Below are 17485 nucleotides of genomic sequence, written 5' to 3' on the forward strand. Positions count from 1 at the left end.
CAAACAGCCATGTGGGTTATAAAACCTTAATATGAGCCAAATGAACCCTCCAAATAAAAGTCCCCAAAAACATTTTCCATATTTCTCACAATAAAAACGTTTGCTCTATTATAAATATAAGTGTCAACCAGAAAGTAACTTAGCCCTTATGCAAGCTTGTAACACCACAATAAGTCTCTGATTACAGCTTACCCTTCCCCTCATGGGGATACTGTCAGCCTTTTCTTGAAATTTCACAGTTTTTCTAGAAAAAAATGACTGAACATACCTCACTGCTATATAGCATGAAAACGTTCCTCACACTGAAGTTTTCCTGTACTCCTCAGCTTCTGTGGGAACAGCAGTGGATCTTAGTTACAAATGCTAAGATCATCATCCTCCAGGCAGAAATCTTCATCTATTTTCTGCTTGAGAGTAAATAGTACACACCGGTACCATTTAAAATAACAAACTCTTGCTTGAAGAAAATAAAAACTAACATTTTGTCACCACAATCACTTTACCCTTTCTCTTGCTTAGAGCCAGCAAAGAGAATGACTGGGGGGTGGAGTTAGGAGAGGAGTTATATAGACAGCTCTGCTGTGGGTGCTCTCTTTGCCACTTCCTGTTGGGAAGGAGAATATCCCACAAGTATTGGATGAATCCGTGGACTCAATACATCTTGCAAGAGAAATAAGCCATGTGTGTCCTAATAAAGTTGCCCAACACGTTTATTGCCCACAAAAAACGTTAAAGCACTCCCATCCAAAAAACGTTTGCACACAAACATTTTACATTCAGTGTCAACCATATATGTAATTGGCCCCATAAGCAAGCTAATGCCCTTCTTTTTAGCTCTAGGATTACTGCTTACCCTTACCCTCATGGGGATACTGTCAGCCTTTCTGAAATATCACAGTCTCTCCAGAAAAAATGACTGAACATACCTCATTGCTGCATAGCATGAAACCTTACACTGAAGTTTTCCTGTACTCCTCAGCCTCTGTGAGAACAGCAATGGACCCTAGTTACAAATGCTAAGATCATCATCCTCCAGGCAGCAGTCTTCATCCATCTGCTGCCTGAGAGTAAATAGTACACACCGGTACCATTTAAAAATAACAAACTCTTGCTTGAAGAAAATAAAAAAGTTTATCACCTCTTTCACTTTACCCTTCCTGCTTAGAGCCGGCAAAGAGAATGACAGGGGGGTGGAGTTAAGTGGGGAGCTATATAGACAGCTCTGCTGTGGGTGCTCTCTTTGCCACTTCCTGTTAGGAAGGATAATATCCCACAAGTAAGGATGAAACCGTGGACTCGGTACATCTTGCAAAAGAAATATGCTTTTTACATTGTAAGGCCCTTTCAGTACAAGAGGTACACAAAGTAAGAGGGGGTTCCACAATGGCTTCTAAACACATAGAGCAATTAGTTTCCTCAATGTCAGACATGTTGAACAGACTAGTAATAACCACAATAGTCGTAAAACACCTTATTTATTGATTTCAACAACTTTTAGAAAAAAGTGTACTGCGCCTTTAAGAAATAAAAAAGCGCACAATTTTTCCTAAACTGTCTAAAACGTTAAATAACGCTACACAATTAAATATACTGATTCAATTAGCCCAAAAATGATTGCATCCTATAAGCAAAGAGTGAATTTACCCTGTAAGAGACATTTTATAGCACTGCTGTGGCTCGTACCTGCCCCCAGGGTACTGAAAAATTACTCGACAACGATCCGGTAAACAGAACACAAGTTTAGGCCCTACCGGAGCTAATGCCTGCTGCCTTCTCAGCCAGAGTAAACTGCGCCTCTGAGCGTGCGAAAATAGGCCCCGCCCATCATGGACAACGTCCTCACAGTCTGTATAACCGCATGGGAAGCAGTTTGAAAATTAAGCCATGTGTCCCCTTAAACACCATTAATAATACTGCAGCCCTACTGACTCTTTTGGTATAAAATATAAAACGTCAAGCTGCCTCTCCCAGTGTCCCATTGAATATTGCTCTCAGCCCAATACAATGTCAAGTAAAATATATAAACACAGGATTTCAGTAATACCCTCTGTGTACAGGTCTACTGCTTACCCCTTCCCTTGCAGGTAAAAAATGTCAGCTAGTTCTGATATACCAAGTCTCCTCAGAAATAAAGGACTGAACATACCTCAATGCTGCTTGTAGCATGAAACCGTTCTCCCCACTGAAGATTTCTCTTACACTATCTTCAGAAGCTCTGTGGGAACCAACATGGATCTTAGTTACATCTGCTAAGATCATCAACCTCAGGGCAGAAATCTTCTTCTTCCATATCTCCCTGAGGAAAATAGTACTCACTGGTACCATTTTAAAATAAAAAACTTCTTGATTGAAGAAACTAAAACTAACACCTCACTTTACCTCTTCCTAGTACTAACACAGGCAAAGAGAATGACTGGGGGTGGAGGGAAGGGAGGAGCTATATATACAGCTCTGCTGTGGTGCTCTTTGCCACTTCCTGTTAGCAGGAAGTTAATATCCCACAAGGATGAAATCCGTGGACTCGTAGTATCTTGTAGAAGAAATAAGTAATTAAACAAAAGGACGTGAGACACAAAATGTTCATGATTCAGATAAAACATAACATTTAAAACTTTACAATCTACTTCTATTATCTAATTTGCTTTATTCTTGTGCGATACTTAGATGAAAAGCATACCTAGGTAGGCTGAGGATCAGCAATGCACTACTGGGAGCTAGCTGAACAAGAGGCATATATGTGCAGCCACCAATCAGCAGCTAGCTCCCAGCAGTGCATTGCTGCTCATGAACCTTCCTAGATATGCTTTTCAACAAAGGGTACCAAGAGAATGAAGCAAATTAGATAAATGGTATTCTGTATCTGAATGATACGGCACAGTTGTGAGCCTCAGATACATAACAACTGGAGATTAATTATTCTCTAGCAGCCCTGGGTTTAAACTTGATGTCCTGTAACTCTTACTGGCAGCCAATAGGTTATGTGAGAGACTGGTCTAAATGTCATGTGACATCAGTGACTTACCTCAGTACGTCCCACAGTATCTGCCGACACATTCTGGGCTCTGCTAACTGACACCTCCGACAAACGAGGGATTGAGGAGTTATTATGTACAGAACTCTTTGTACGACCAACAACAGCTCTGTCCACTATCTGTGTCAGCTTAGTCTGACGTGATCTCTTTCTGGACAGTGAAAGAGTCCTGGGAACATGCTTATCTCGGCCTTGTGAAGTTTCCTCTGGTACCTCATCCTCTTTGTCACTGGATTCATCATCATCTCCAGTATCTATATCTGTAGGGGACCTACGGCCTCTCTTCCTGGAACGTGACAATTCCTTCAGATCATCTTCCAGCCAGTCATCATCTAGGTACTGGTCTGAAGGCACCAGAGCAAGCTTGCGCACTGGATCTGGGACAGTGTTTGGTGACTTTGTTAAAGACTGGGTGAAGATGCGGGTTTTAGCGCTGCCCAAGCCTTTGATGGCACTCTGGTATGCCTCCACCCCACCATCTGAGAGTCTAGTTTTATGTAGGGACTGTAGGGTCAGATCCACAGACTCGTTTTTTTCTGTGGTTTCAACTGGAATAGAGGAGTCAGATGATGACCTTTGTACTCCAAATCTCTGTTTCTTTATGACGGGCCTCATAGGCGTCATAAGTTGTTCAGAGGATTCATTATAAAAAGAATCTTCTCTGCTCAGCTGAGTGCTAGTATGGATGGGTGAGACCACATGCAAAGCGAAATCATTGTCCTCTGTTATTAGGGACAACTCGTGAACCCTCGGTAAAGGTGCCCGTCTTTCTGTTGCTCTGCTCTCTCTTCTGGGCACCTGGTTCTCACGCTCTGCCCTAGAAATACTGGGGAGTGCTGTGGAGAGGGGCTGAGAGTCCTCAGCATCAAACAACTCACTATCCTGGAGATCCTGAGCTGGCCGAGGTGGCTGAGGGGCGGGAACAACTGAAAAAAAATACAGATTTTATTTCTAATTTAAAGGAGCAGTAAATGCAGTAGATTTGCATAATCAGCATAACAAGACAATGCAATAGCACTGAACATCAAATGAGAAGATTTGTTTCTGACAAATTTCAGTTATGTCTATTTCCCCCCTCCTGTGTGTGTGTCTGTGTGTGTGTGTGTGTGTGTGTGTGTGTGTCTGTGTGTGTGTCTGTGTGTACCATGTGACAGCCATCAGCCAATCACAAATGCATATACGTATATTCTGTGAAGTCTTGCGCATGCTCAGTAGGAGCTGGTGACTCAAAAAGTGTAAATTTAAAAATACTGGGCACAATTTGTTAATGGAGGTAAATTAGGTGTTTATATTGCTGCTCTATCTAATTCATAAAGGTTAAATTGACTTGAGTGTCCCTTTAAGAACCATCAAGAATACTGATTTGGTGTCTTTGTCTCCCCATGTCAATAGAATAAAAAAAAAAACAAATATATACAATAAAAGCTTAGAGATATAGATGTATATAGATAGAGATATATAGCTATAGATATATAGACACCTGTGTGTGTGTGTGTGTGTGTCTGTCTGTGTGTGTGTGTGTGTGCGTGTCTGTGTGTGTGTCTGTATCTGTGTCTGTGTGTGTGTCTGTGTACCATGTGACAGCCATCAGCCAATCACAAATGCATATACGTATATTCTGTGAAGTCTTTCGCATGCTCAGTAGGAGCTGGTGACTCAAAAAGAGTAAATTTACCTCCAATTTGCTAATGGAGGTAAATTAGGTGTTTAAAATTGCTGCTCTATCTGATTCATTAAGGTTAAATTGACTCGAGTGTCCCTTTAAGAACTATCAAGAATACTGTTTTGGTGTCTTTGTCTCCCCATGTCAAAAGAAGGAAAAAAAACAAATATATACAATAAAAGCTTAGAGATATAGATGTATAAAGATAGAGATATATAGCTATAGATATATAGACACCTGTGTGTGTGTGTCTGTGTCCATCTGTGTGTGTGAGTCGGTGTGTGTGTGTGTCTGTGTGTGTGTGTGTGTCTGTGCGTATCTGTATGTGTGTGTCTGTGTGCTTCTGTGTGTGTGTGTCTGTGAGTCTGTGTGTGTGTGTCTGTGAGTCTGTGTGTGTGTGTGTGTGTCTGTATGTGTGTGTGTGTCTGTGTGCGTCTGTGTGTGTGAGTGTGTGTGTATGTGTCTGTGTGCGTCTGTGTGTGTGAGTGTGTGTGTATGTGTCTGTGTGCGTCTGTGTGTGTGTCTGTGTGCGTCTGTGTGTGTGTCTGTGTGCGTCTGTGTGTGTGTCTGTGTGCGTCTGTGTGTGTGTCTGTGTGTATAGATAGAGAAGAGAGATATAAATATATCTCATTCATATATTACACACACACACAGACACATACAGTATATATATATTACTATTTTTATTATTATTATTTTTGTCTCATGCTATATGTTGTGCCAAGTAAGCCACATCAGCAGTGCCACTGGCCAATGCTACCGCACACAAATTCTATAAACCAGACCCTGCAGGGCCGCACTCACTGAAGGCGCATGAACAGCACATAGCCCAGTACAATAAGTGATTAACAAGCATTATAAATAAAAGGGCTGTAGAAATCCGTATACTCCAAACCTCAATAGCAGATCTGAGAACTGAACACTGCTGACTCCTCCAGTCATTGGCGCGGTCTTCTTTATTATATGAAATAACCCTAAGGCCACCAGTGTGCATATTGCTTCTGTTTTATTGGAGTTTTCCTGGCCTTTGATTTACTAGCCATGCGCACAGTATACAGATAAGCCTGCCTAGGATCACTATTAACCATAGGTGAGATAACACATTTACATTGCCAACTGATCTCACAGCTAAACAGTAGGTTTGGGGTGTTTTTATCACATAGAGCAGAGTGAACACAGTGTTCTGGCTTCTTTGGTCTAATGACTGTGTGGTCTACCACCCTCACATCACAAACTACTGACATACAGCCGACCCCACAAACTACTGGTCTACAGCCGACCCCACAAACTACTGGTCTACAGCCGACCCCACAAACTACTGGTCTACAGCCGACCCCACAAACTACTGGTCTACAGCCGACCCCACAAACTACTGGTCTACAGCTGACCCCACAAACTACTGGTCTAGAGCCGACCCCACAAACTACTGGTCTAGAGCCGACCCCACAAACTACTGGTCTAGAGCCGACCCCACAAACTACTGGTCTACAGCCGACCCCACAAACTACTGGTCTACAGCCGACCCCACAAACTACTGGTCTACAGCCGACCCCACAAACTACTGGTCTACAGCCGACCCCACAAACTACTGGTCTACAGCCGACCCTACAAACTACTGGTCTACAGCCGACCCCACAAACTACTGGTCTACAGCCGACCCCACAAACTACTGGTCTACAGCCGACCCCACAAACTACTGGTCTACAGCCGACCCCACAAACTACTGGTCTACAGCCGACCCTACAAACTACTGGTCTACAGCCGACCCCACAAACTACTGGTCTACCACCCTCACATCAAAAACTACTGATATACAGCCGACCCCACAAACTACTGGTCTACAGCCGACCCTACAAACTACTGGTCTACAGCCGACCCCACAAACTACTGGTCTACAGCTGACCCCACAAACTACTGGTCTACCACCCTCACATCACAAACTACTGATATACAGCCGACCCCACAAACTACTGGTCTACAGCCGACCCCACAAACTACTGGTCTACAGCCGACCCCACAAACTACTGGTCTACCACCCTCACATCACAAACTACTGATATACAGCCGACCCCACAAACTACTGGTCTACAGCCGACCCCACAAACTACTGGTCTACAGCCGACCCCACAAACTCCAACCCTAGCAACATACATTAACTACCAGTCAGATTGAGTACCACAAGAGTCTTATCCCCCAACTTACTTTTGCCAGCCAACGCCTCCCATAGGAGGGTCTCAGTCTCCTTGCGAATCCTCCGGGTCTCCTGGTCTACAGCCGACCCTACAAACTACTGGTTTACAGCCAGGTCTACAAACTACTGGTCTACAGCCGACCCCACAAACTACTGGTCTACAGCCGACCCCACAAACTACTGGTCTACAGCCGACCCCACAAACTACTGGTCTACAGCCGACCCCACAAACTACTGGTCTACAGCCGACCCCACAAACTACTGGTCTACAGCCGACCCCACAAACTACTGGTCTACAGCCGACCCCACAAACTACTGGTCTACAGCCGACCCCACAAACTACTGGTCTACAGCCGACCCCACAAACTACTGGTCTACAGCCGACCCCACAAACTACTGGTCTACAGCCGACCCCACAAACTACTGGTCTACAGCCGACCCCACAAACTACTGGTCTACAGCCGACCCCACAAACTACTGGTCTACAGCCGACCCCACAAACTACTGGTCTACAGCCGACCCCACAAACTACTGGTCTACAGCCGACCCCACAAACTACTGGTCTACCACCCTCACATCAAAAACTACTGATATACAGCCGACCCCAAAAACTACTGGTCTACAGCCGACCCTACAAACTACTGGTCTACAGCCGACCCCACAAACTACTGGTCTACAGCCGACCCCACAAACTACTGGTCTACAGCCGACCCCACAAACTACTGGTCTACAGCCGACCCCACAAACTACTGGTCTACAGCCGACCCCACAAACTACTGGTCTACCACCCTCACATCACAAACTACTGATATACAGCCGACCCCACAAACTACTGGTCTACAGCCGACCCTACAAACTACTGGTCTACAGCCGACCCCACAAACTCCAACCCTAGCAACATACATTAACTACCAGTCAGATTGAGTACCACAAGAGTCTTATCCCCCAACTTACTTTTCCCAGCCAACGCCTCCCGTAGGAGGGTCTCAGTCTCCTTGCGAATCCTCCGGGTCTCCTGGTCCAAATGACTCCCATCTTTGGTCTAATGACTGTGTGGTCTACCACCCTCACATCACAAACTACTGGTCTACAGCCGACCCCACAAACTACTGGTCTACAGCCGACCCCACAAACTACGGGTCTACAGCCGACCCCACAAACTACTGGTCTGCAGCCGACCCCACAAACTACTGGTCTACAGCCGACCCCACAAACTACTGGTCTACAGCCGACCCCACAAACTACTGGTCTACAGCCGACCCCACAAACTACTGGTCTACAGCCGACCCCACAAACTACTGGTCTACAGCCGACCCCACAAACTACTGGTCTACAGCCGACCCCACAAACTACTGGTCTACAGCCGACCCCACAAACTACTGGTCTACAGCCGACCCCACAAACTACTAGTCTACAGCCGACCCTACAAACTACTGGTCTACAGCCGACCCCACAAACTACTGGTCTACAGCCGACCCCACAAACTATTGGTCTACAGCCGACCCCACAAACTACTGGTCTACAGCCGACCCTACAAACTACTGGTCTACAGCCGACCCCACAAACTACTGGTCTACAGCCGACCCCACAAACTACTGGTCTACCACCCTCACATCAAAAACTACTGATATACAGCCGACCCCACAAACTACTGGTCTACAGCCGACCCTACAAACTACTGGTCTACAGCCGACCCCACAAACTACTGGTCTACAGCCGACCCTACAAACTACTGGTCTACAGCCGACCCCACAAACTCAAACCCTAGCAACATACATTAACTACCAGTCAGATTGAGTACCACAAGAGTCTTATCCCCCAACTTACTTTTGCCAGCCAACGCCTCCCGTAGGAGGGTCTCAGTCTCCTTGCGAATCCTCCGGGTCTCCTGGTCCAAATGACTCCCATACGTCTGTGTCCACTCCTGGAGGCTGCCTAGAGGCATGATACCCTGTGGGCAAGACATCCGGGGGTTATGGAATATGGAAGAGATCATACGAATGTTTAATTATGTGTAGTTTAAAAAGAGAAACAAACTCTGCTTTCCATACAATTTAGCACTGTAAATTGTTTATCCTATTTCCCCTGAATAGGCTAGAATGAATCCTGCAGGATTTAGAACTCTAACCCGAGTCACAGCAGAGGAGATAAACATAACCAAGTGGTTTATTTCTGGGCTGTAAAACAATGTAAATCTTGCTAATAAAAAAAAGAGTTACAATTCTTATTAAAAACATTTAGTCCAAGATCACAAGCGGAGCGCTAATAATATCGCAGCACTGTGCTAACATTAGTGAACATCAGGGTATTAGAAGCCCACAGTAAAACTGAATAACTAGAGAAGAGCGTTAGGGCTATAATAATTGTGTAACAAAACATAGAAACATATTAAAATAAAGTATTACACAAACACACACACGTATTTTTATATATATATATATATATATATATATATATATATATATATATATATATATATACACACACATACATACATATACATACACACAGACATACACATATATATATATATATACACACACACACACACATATATATATATATATATATATATCAGTATACACACACAGTATACACACACACATGTATATATATACACACACACACATATATATAAATATATTTATCTACAGTATATATTTTGATATCAAAATGATACAATGCAGTTTTTATTATCGCATGTAATTTTCAGAAATAACAAGATACAATGTTGCCCTTTGTGTACATATGCTTTGTAAGTTTGTTTCGGTACTAAGGTTTTATTTATATCTATAGATTCACTGTGTTTTCCCTCACTGCTATGTTTTGATATATTGAGAATTTGGATCAATTACAAGGAACCACTGAGTAAACTCGGTGTGTTTTCAGGGCTATATAAACCCAATTTCGGCTACTGAATGTTATCTGACGAAGCCCCGAAGACGGCCCACTAAGGGGAGGGGCAAAATGCGTCATCATTCTCTCAGCCGGTAGTCTGTATGCTGCAAGGTTTGATGCGAACCATGCCCTCCATGCTTGATTGATTTCACATGTCCGGCAGCAGGTAGTTAGGTTCAGCTGCAACAAGAGGTGTAAGGAGGCAAGCCAAATCGTATGGGCAAGATTCCTACACAGGTTCTCGAGCTTTGGAAATATAGAGCTGGTGGACGTTCTGTAATCCGGGTAGGAACCCTGAAGAAGACCTCGCAAGTGAGGTATCAGTTTTGTGTTCCCTTTAACCGAGGATTCGTAAGTCAAGGCTCCTATATATGAATGGTCTATCATTTGCTTTCCAGCTTTGGGCTCAGAGTGTGTGTATGCACTAAGTGCTCTTTGTGCTGTCTGGATATTTTCATTGTTTGCTTTACATTGGGAAACAACTTAGGGTGCGTGCGCTTGCACTAAGAGCACCCTGGAACTTTTTCAGTGACATTCTATCTCCTGGGATGTTTTTCCAGTGTTTGTTGCATACTATGTATTATCTGCATTTGTTTTATTAGACTGCATTGTTCTGTATTATGTTCTAGTTTTCTGTGTGTTGCCTATTTACAAGTAGCTTTTCAGACATCGTTCCATACCAGGGTATTCCACTGAACTACAGTGAAGCTGTATTAATAAAATTCGTTTTTTGGTGCAGCCTTTGTTACACTTTGGCTTTTGTTTATTTATTCATTAGCCCTCTCTGTATCTAGTCTATTTACATATATATATATATATATATATATATATATATATATATATATATATATATATACACACACACACACAGAAGTACACACACACACATATATATATATATATATATATATATATACTGTATATATATATATATGTACGTATATATATATATATATATATACACTGTATATATATATATATGTACGTATATATATATATATATATATATATATATATATATATATATATATATATATATATATATATATATATATATATATATATATATATACTATATATATATATATATATATATACAGTATATATATATATATATATATATATATATATATACATATACATACTGTATATATACATATATATACAGGGAGTGCAGAATTATTAGGCAAGTTGTATTTTTGAGGATTAATTTTATTATTGAACAACAACCATGTTCTCAATGAACCCAAAAAACATAATTTATGTAAGAACTTACCTGATAAATTCATTTCTTTCATATTAGCAAGAGTCCATGAGCTAGTGACGTATGGGATATACATTCCTACCAGGAGGGGCAAAGTTTCCCAAACCTTAAAATGCCTATAAATACACCCCTCACCACACCCACAATTCAGTTTAACGAATAGCCAAGAAGTGGGGTGATAAGAAAAAAGTGCGAAAGCATATAAAATAAGGAATTGGAATAATTGTGCTTTATACAAAAAAATCATAACCACCACAAAAAAGGGCGGGCCTCATGGACTCTTGCTAATATGAAAGAAATGAATTTATCAGGTAAGTTCTTACATAAATTATGTTTTCTTTCATGTAATTAGCAAGAGTCCATGAGCTAGTGACGTATGGGATGACTACCCAAGATGTGGATCTTTCCACACAAGAGTCACTAGAGAGGGAGGGATAAAATAAAGACAGCCAATTCCTGCTGAAAATAATCCACACCCAAAATAAAGTTTAATGAAAAACATAAGCAGAAGATTCAAACTGAAACCGCTGCCTGAAGTACTTTTCTACCAAAAACTGCTTCAGAAGAAGAAAATACATCAAAATGGTAGAATTTGGTAAAAGTATGCAAAGAGGACCAAGTTGCCGCTTTGCAAATCTGATCAACCGAAGCTTCATTCCTAAACGCCCAGAAAGTAGAAACTGACCTAGTAGAATGAGCTGTAATCCTCTGAGGCGGAGTTTTACCCGACTCAACATAGGCAAGATGAATTAAAGATTTCAACCAAGATGCCAAAGAAATGGCAGAAGTTTTCTGGCCTTTCTAGAACCGGAAAAGATAACAAATAAACTAGAAGTCTTTCGGAAAGACTTAGTAGCTTCAACATAATATTTCAAAGCTCTAACAACATCCAAAGAATGCAACGATTTCTCCTTAGAATTCTTAGGATTAGGACATAATGAAGGAACCACAATGTCTCTACTAATGTTGTTGGAATTCACAACTTAGGTAAAAATTCAAAAGAAGTTCGCAACACCGCCTTATCCTGATGAAAAATCAGAAAAGGAGACTCACAAGAAAGAGCAGATAATTCAGAAACTCTTCTGGCAGAAGAGATGGCCAAAAGGAACAAAACTTTCCAAGAAAGTAATTTAATGTACAATGAATGCATAGGTTCAAATGGAGGAGCTTGAAGAGCCCCCAGAACTAAATTCAAACTCCAAGGAGGAGAAATTGACTTAATGACAGGCTTTATACGAACCAAAGCTTGTACAAAATAATGAATATCAGGAAGAATAGCAATCTTTCTGTGAAAAAGAACAGAAAGAGCAGAGATTTGTCCTTTCAAGGAACTTGCGGACAAACCCTATCTAAACCATCCTGAAGAAACTGTAATATTCTCGGTATTCTAAAAGAATGCCAAGAAAAAAGATGAGAAAGACACCAAGAAATATAAGTCTTCCAGACTCTATAATATATCTCTCTGGATACAGATTTACGAGCCTGTAACATAGTATTAATCACAGTCAGAGAAACCTCTTTGACCAAGAATCAAGCGTTCAATCTCCATACCTTTAAATTTAAGGATTTCAGATCCTGATGGAAAAAAGGACCTTGAGACAGAAGGTCTGGTCTTAACGGAAGAGTCCACGGTTGGCAAGAGGCCATCCGGACAAGATCCGCATACCAAAACCTGTGAGGCCATGCCGGAGCTACCAGCAGAACAAACGAGCATTCCTTCAGAATCTTGGAGATTACTCTTGGAAGAAGAACTAGAGGCGGAAAGATATAGGCAGGATGATACTTCCAAGGAAGTGATAATGCATCCACTGCCTCCGCCTGAGGATCCCGGGATCTGGACAGATACCTGGGAAGTTTCTTGTTTAGATGAGAAGCCATCAGAACTATTTCTGGAAGTTCCCACATTTGAATAATCTGAAGAAATACCTCTGGGTGAAGAGACCATTCGCCCGGATGCAACGTTTGGCGACTGAGATAATCCGCTTTCCAATTGTCCATACCTGGGATATGAACCGCAGAGATTAGACAGGAGCTGGATTCCGCCCAAACCAAAATTCGAGATACTTCTTTCATAGCCAGAGGACTGTGAGTCCCTCCTTGATGATTGATGTATGCCACAGTTGTGACATTGTCTATCTGAAAACAAATGAACAACTCTCTCTTCAGAAGAGGCCAAGACTGAAGAGCTCTGAAAATTGCACGGAGTTCCAAAATATTGATCGGAAATCTCACCTCCTGAGATTCCCAAACCCCTTGTGCCGTCAGATACCCCCACACAGCTCCCCAACCTGTAAGACTTGCATCTGTTGAGATTATAGTCCAGGTCGGAAGAACAAGAAGCCCCCTGAACTAAACGATGGTGATCTGTCCACCATGTCAGAGAGTGTCGTAAAATCGGTTTAAAGATATTAATTGAGATATCTTTGAGTAATCCCTGCACCATTGGTTCAGCATACAGAGCTGAAGAGGTCGCATGTGAAAACGAGCAAAGGAGATCGCATCTGATGCGGCAGTCCTAAGACCCAATATTTCCATGCATAAGGCTACCAAAGGGAATGATTGTGACTGAAGGTTTTGACAAGCTGATATCAATGTTAAACTTCTCTTGTCTGACAAGGACAGAGTCATAGACACTGAATCTATCTAGAAACCTAAAAAGGTTACCCTTGTCTGAGGAATCAATGAACTGATTGGTAAATTGATCCTCCAACCATGAACTTGAAGAAACAACACAAGTCGATTCGTATGAGATTCTTCGAAAATGAGAAGATTGAGCAAGTACCAAGATATCGTCCAAATAAGGAAATACCAAAACCCTGTTCTCTGATTACAGAAAGAAGGGCACCGAGAACCTTTGAAAAAAATTCTTGGAACTGAGGCTAGGCCAAACGGTAGAGCCAAAAAACTGGTAATGCTTGTCTAAAAAGAGAATCTCAGACACTAAAAGTGATCTGGATGAATCGGAATATGCAGATACACATCCTGTAAATCTATTGTAGACATATAATGCCCTTGCTAAACAAAAGGCAGGATAGTCCTACAGTAACCATCTTGAATGTTGGTATCCTAACATAACGATTCAATAATGATAGATCCAGAACTGGTCTGAAGGAATTGACCTTCTTTGGTACAATGAAGAGATAAAATAAAACCCCAGCCCCTGTTCCAGAACTGGAACTGGCATAAATACTCCAGCCAACTCTAGATCTGAAACACATTTCAGAAATGCTGAGCCTTTGCTGTGTTAACTGGAACACGGGAAAGAAAAAAATCTCTTAGCAGGAGGCCTTAACTTGAAGCCAATTCTGTACCTTTCTGAAACAATGTTCTGAAACCAGAGATTGAGAACGGAATTGATCCAAATTTCTTTGAAGAAAACGTAATCTGCCCCATACCAGCTGAGCTGGAATAAGGGCCGCACCTTCATAGGTACTTAGGAGCTGGCTATAGGTTTCTATAAGGCTTGGATATATTCCAAACTGAAAATAGTTTCCAAACTGATACCGCTCCTGAGGATGAAGGATCAGGCTTTTGTTCCTTGTTGTGAGGAAAGGAACGAAAATGATTATTTACCCTGGAAAGAAAGGGAAAGCAAAGTTGACTTAGAAGACATATCAGCATTCCAAGTTTAATCCATAAAGCTTTTCTAGCTAAAATAGCTAGAGACATATACCTGACATCAACTCTAATGATATCAAAAGATGGTATCACCAATAAAATTATTAGCATGTTATAGAATAATAATAATGCTATAAAATTATGATCTGTTGTTGCGCTAAAGCTTCTAACCAAAAAGTTGAAGCTGCAGCAACATCCGCTAAAAATATAGCAGGTCTAAGAAGATTACCTGAACATAAGTAAGCTTTTCTTAGAAAGGATTCAATTTCCTATCTAAAGGATCCTTAAATGAAGTACTATCTGCCGTAGGAATAGTAGTACATTAGCAGGAGTAGAGACAGCCCCATAACCTTAGGGATTTTTGTCCCAAAAAACTCTAATCTGTCAGATGGCACAGGATATAATTGCTTAAACGTCTAGAAGGAGTAAATAAATTACCCAAATTATTCCATTCCCTGGAAATTACTTCAGAAATAGCATCAGGGAGATAAAACACTTCTGGAATAACTACAGGAGATTTAAAAACCTTATTTAAACGTTTACATTTAGTATCAAGAGGACCAGAATCCTCTATTTCTAATGCAAATAATACTTCTTTAAGTAAAGAACGAATAAATTCCATCTTGAACAAATACAAAGATTTATCAGCATCAACCTCTGAGACAGAAACCTCTGAACCAGAAGAACCATTATCAGTATCAGAATGATGATGTTCATTTAAAAATTCATCTGAAAAAAGAGAAGTTTTAAAAGACTTTTATGTATACTAGAAGGAGAAATAACAGACATAGCCTTCTTAATGGATTTAAAAAATAAAATCTCTTATGTTATCAGGAACACTCTGAAAATTAGATGTTGACGGAACAGCAACAGGTAATGTAACAGTACTAAAGGAAATTTTATCTGCATTAATAAGTTTGACATGACATGCAATACAAACAACAGCTGGAGAAACAGATACCAAAAGTTTATAGCAGATACACTTAGCTTGGTAGCTCCAGCACTGGGCAGTGATTTTCCTGAAGTATCTTCTGACTCAGTTGCAACGTGGAACATCTTGCAATATGTAAAAGAAAAAAAAAAAAAAAACAACATATAAAGCAAAATTGATCAAATTCCTTAAATGACAGTTTCAGGAATGGGAAAAAAATGCCAGTGAACAAGCTTCTAGCAACCAGAAGCAATAAATAATGAGACTTAAATAATGTGGAGACAAAAATGACGCCCATATTTTTTTAGCGCCAAAAAAGACGCCCACATTATTTGGCGCCTAAATGCTTTTGGCGCCAAAAATGACGCCACATCCGGAACGCCGACATTTTTGACGCAAAAAACGTCAAAAAATGACGCAACTTCCGGCGACACGTATGACGCCGGAAACAGGAAATAAAAAATTTTGCGCCAAAAAAGTCCGCGCCAAGAATGACGCAATAAAATGAAGCATTTTCTGCCCCCGCGAGCCTAACAGCCCACAGGGAAAAAGTCAAATTTTTAAGGTAAGAAAAAATGATTGAAACAAATGCATTTATCCCAAATATGAAACTGACTGTCTGAAAAATAAGGAATGTTGAACATTCTGAGTCAAGGCAAATAAATGTTTGAATACATATATTTAGAACTTTATAAACAAAGTGCCCAACCATAGCTTAGAGTGTCACAGAAAATAAGATTTACTTACCCCAGGACACTCATCTACATGTTTGTAGAAAGCCAAACCAGTACTGAAACGAGAATCAGCAGAGGTAATGGTATATATAAGAGTATATCGTCGATCTGAAAAGGGAGGTAAGAGATGAATCTCTACGACCGATAACAGAGAACCTATGAAATAGACCCCGTAGAAGGAGATCACTGCATTCAAATAGGCAATACTCTCCTCACATCCCTCTGACATTCACTGCACGCTGAGAGGAAAACCGGGCTCCAACTTGCTGCGGAGCGCATATCAACGTAGAATCTAGCACAAACTTACTTCACCACCTCCATCGGAGGCAAAGTTTGTAAAACTGAATTGTGGGTGTGGTGAGGGGTGTATTTATAGGCATTTTAAGGTTTGGGAAACTTTGCCCCTCCTGGTAGGAATGTATATCCCATACGTCACTAGCTCATGGACTTTTGCTAATTACATGAAAGAAAACTCATTAATATCAAAGCTGAATAGTTTTGGAAGTAGTTTTTAGTTTGTTTTTAGTTATAGCTATTTTAGGGGGATATCTGTGTGTGCAGTTGACTATTACTGTGCATAATTATTAGGCAACTTAACAAAAAACAAATATATACCCATTTCAATTATTTATTTTTACCAGTGAAACCAATATAACATCTCAACATTCACAAATATACATTTCTGACATTCAAAAACAAAACAAAAACAAATCAGTGACCAATATAGCCACCTTTCTTTGCAAGGACACTCAAAAGCCTGCCATCTATGGATTCTGTCAGTGTTTTGATCTGTTTACCATCAACATTGCGTGCAGCAGCAACCACAGCCTCCCAGACACTGTTCAGAGAGGTGTACTGTTTTCCCTCCTTGTAAATCTCACATTTGATGATGGACCACAGGTTCTCAATGGGGTTCAGATCAGGTGAACAAGGAGGCCATGTCATTAGATTTTCTTCTTTTATACCCTTTCTTGCCAGCCACGCTGTGGAGTACTTGGACGCGTGTGATGGAGCATTGTCCTGCATGAAAATCATGTTTTTCTTGAAGGATGCAGACTTCTTCCTGTACCACTGCTTGAAGAAGGTGTCTTCCAGAAACTGGCAGTAGGACTGGGAGTTGAGCTTGACTCCATCCTCAACCCGAAAAGGCCCCAC

The 17485-nt window shown here is 41.2% G+C and overlaps 1 protein-coding gene across 1 annotated transcript in view; it reads right to left on the reverse strand.

Moving 5' to 3' along the window:
- The window catches only part of TONSL (tonsoku like, DNA repair protein), a 388651-nt gene that overhangs the window by 175891 nt on the left and 195275 nt on the right, over positions 1-17485 (reverse strand). Inside the window, exons 16-17 of the mRNA XM_053715495.1 lie at positions 8713-8836; positions 3023-3957 (exon numbers count right to left, since the gene is read on the reverse strand). Of these exons, the coding sequence (XP_053571470.1) occupies positions 3023-3957; positions 8713-8836 (1059 nt within the window). The remainder of the gene's footprint in view (positions 1-3022; positions 3958-8712; positions 8837-17485) is intronic.

Source organism: Bombina bombina, chromosome 5, assembly GCF_027579735.1.
Source record: "Bombina bombina isolate aBomBom1 chromosome 5, aBomBom1.pri, whole genome shotgun sequence".
In the NCBI taxonomy this organism is placed as follows: Eukaryota; Metazoa; Chordata; class Amphibia; order Anura; family Bombinatoridae; genus Bombina; species Bombina bombina.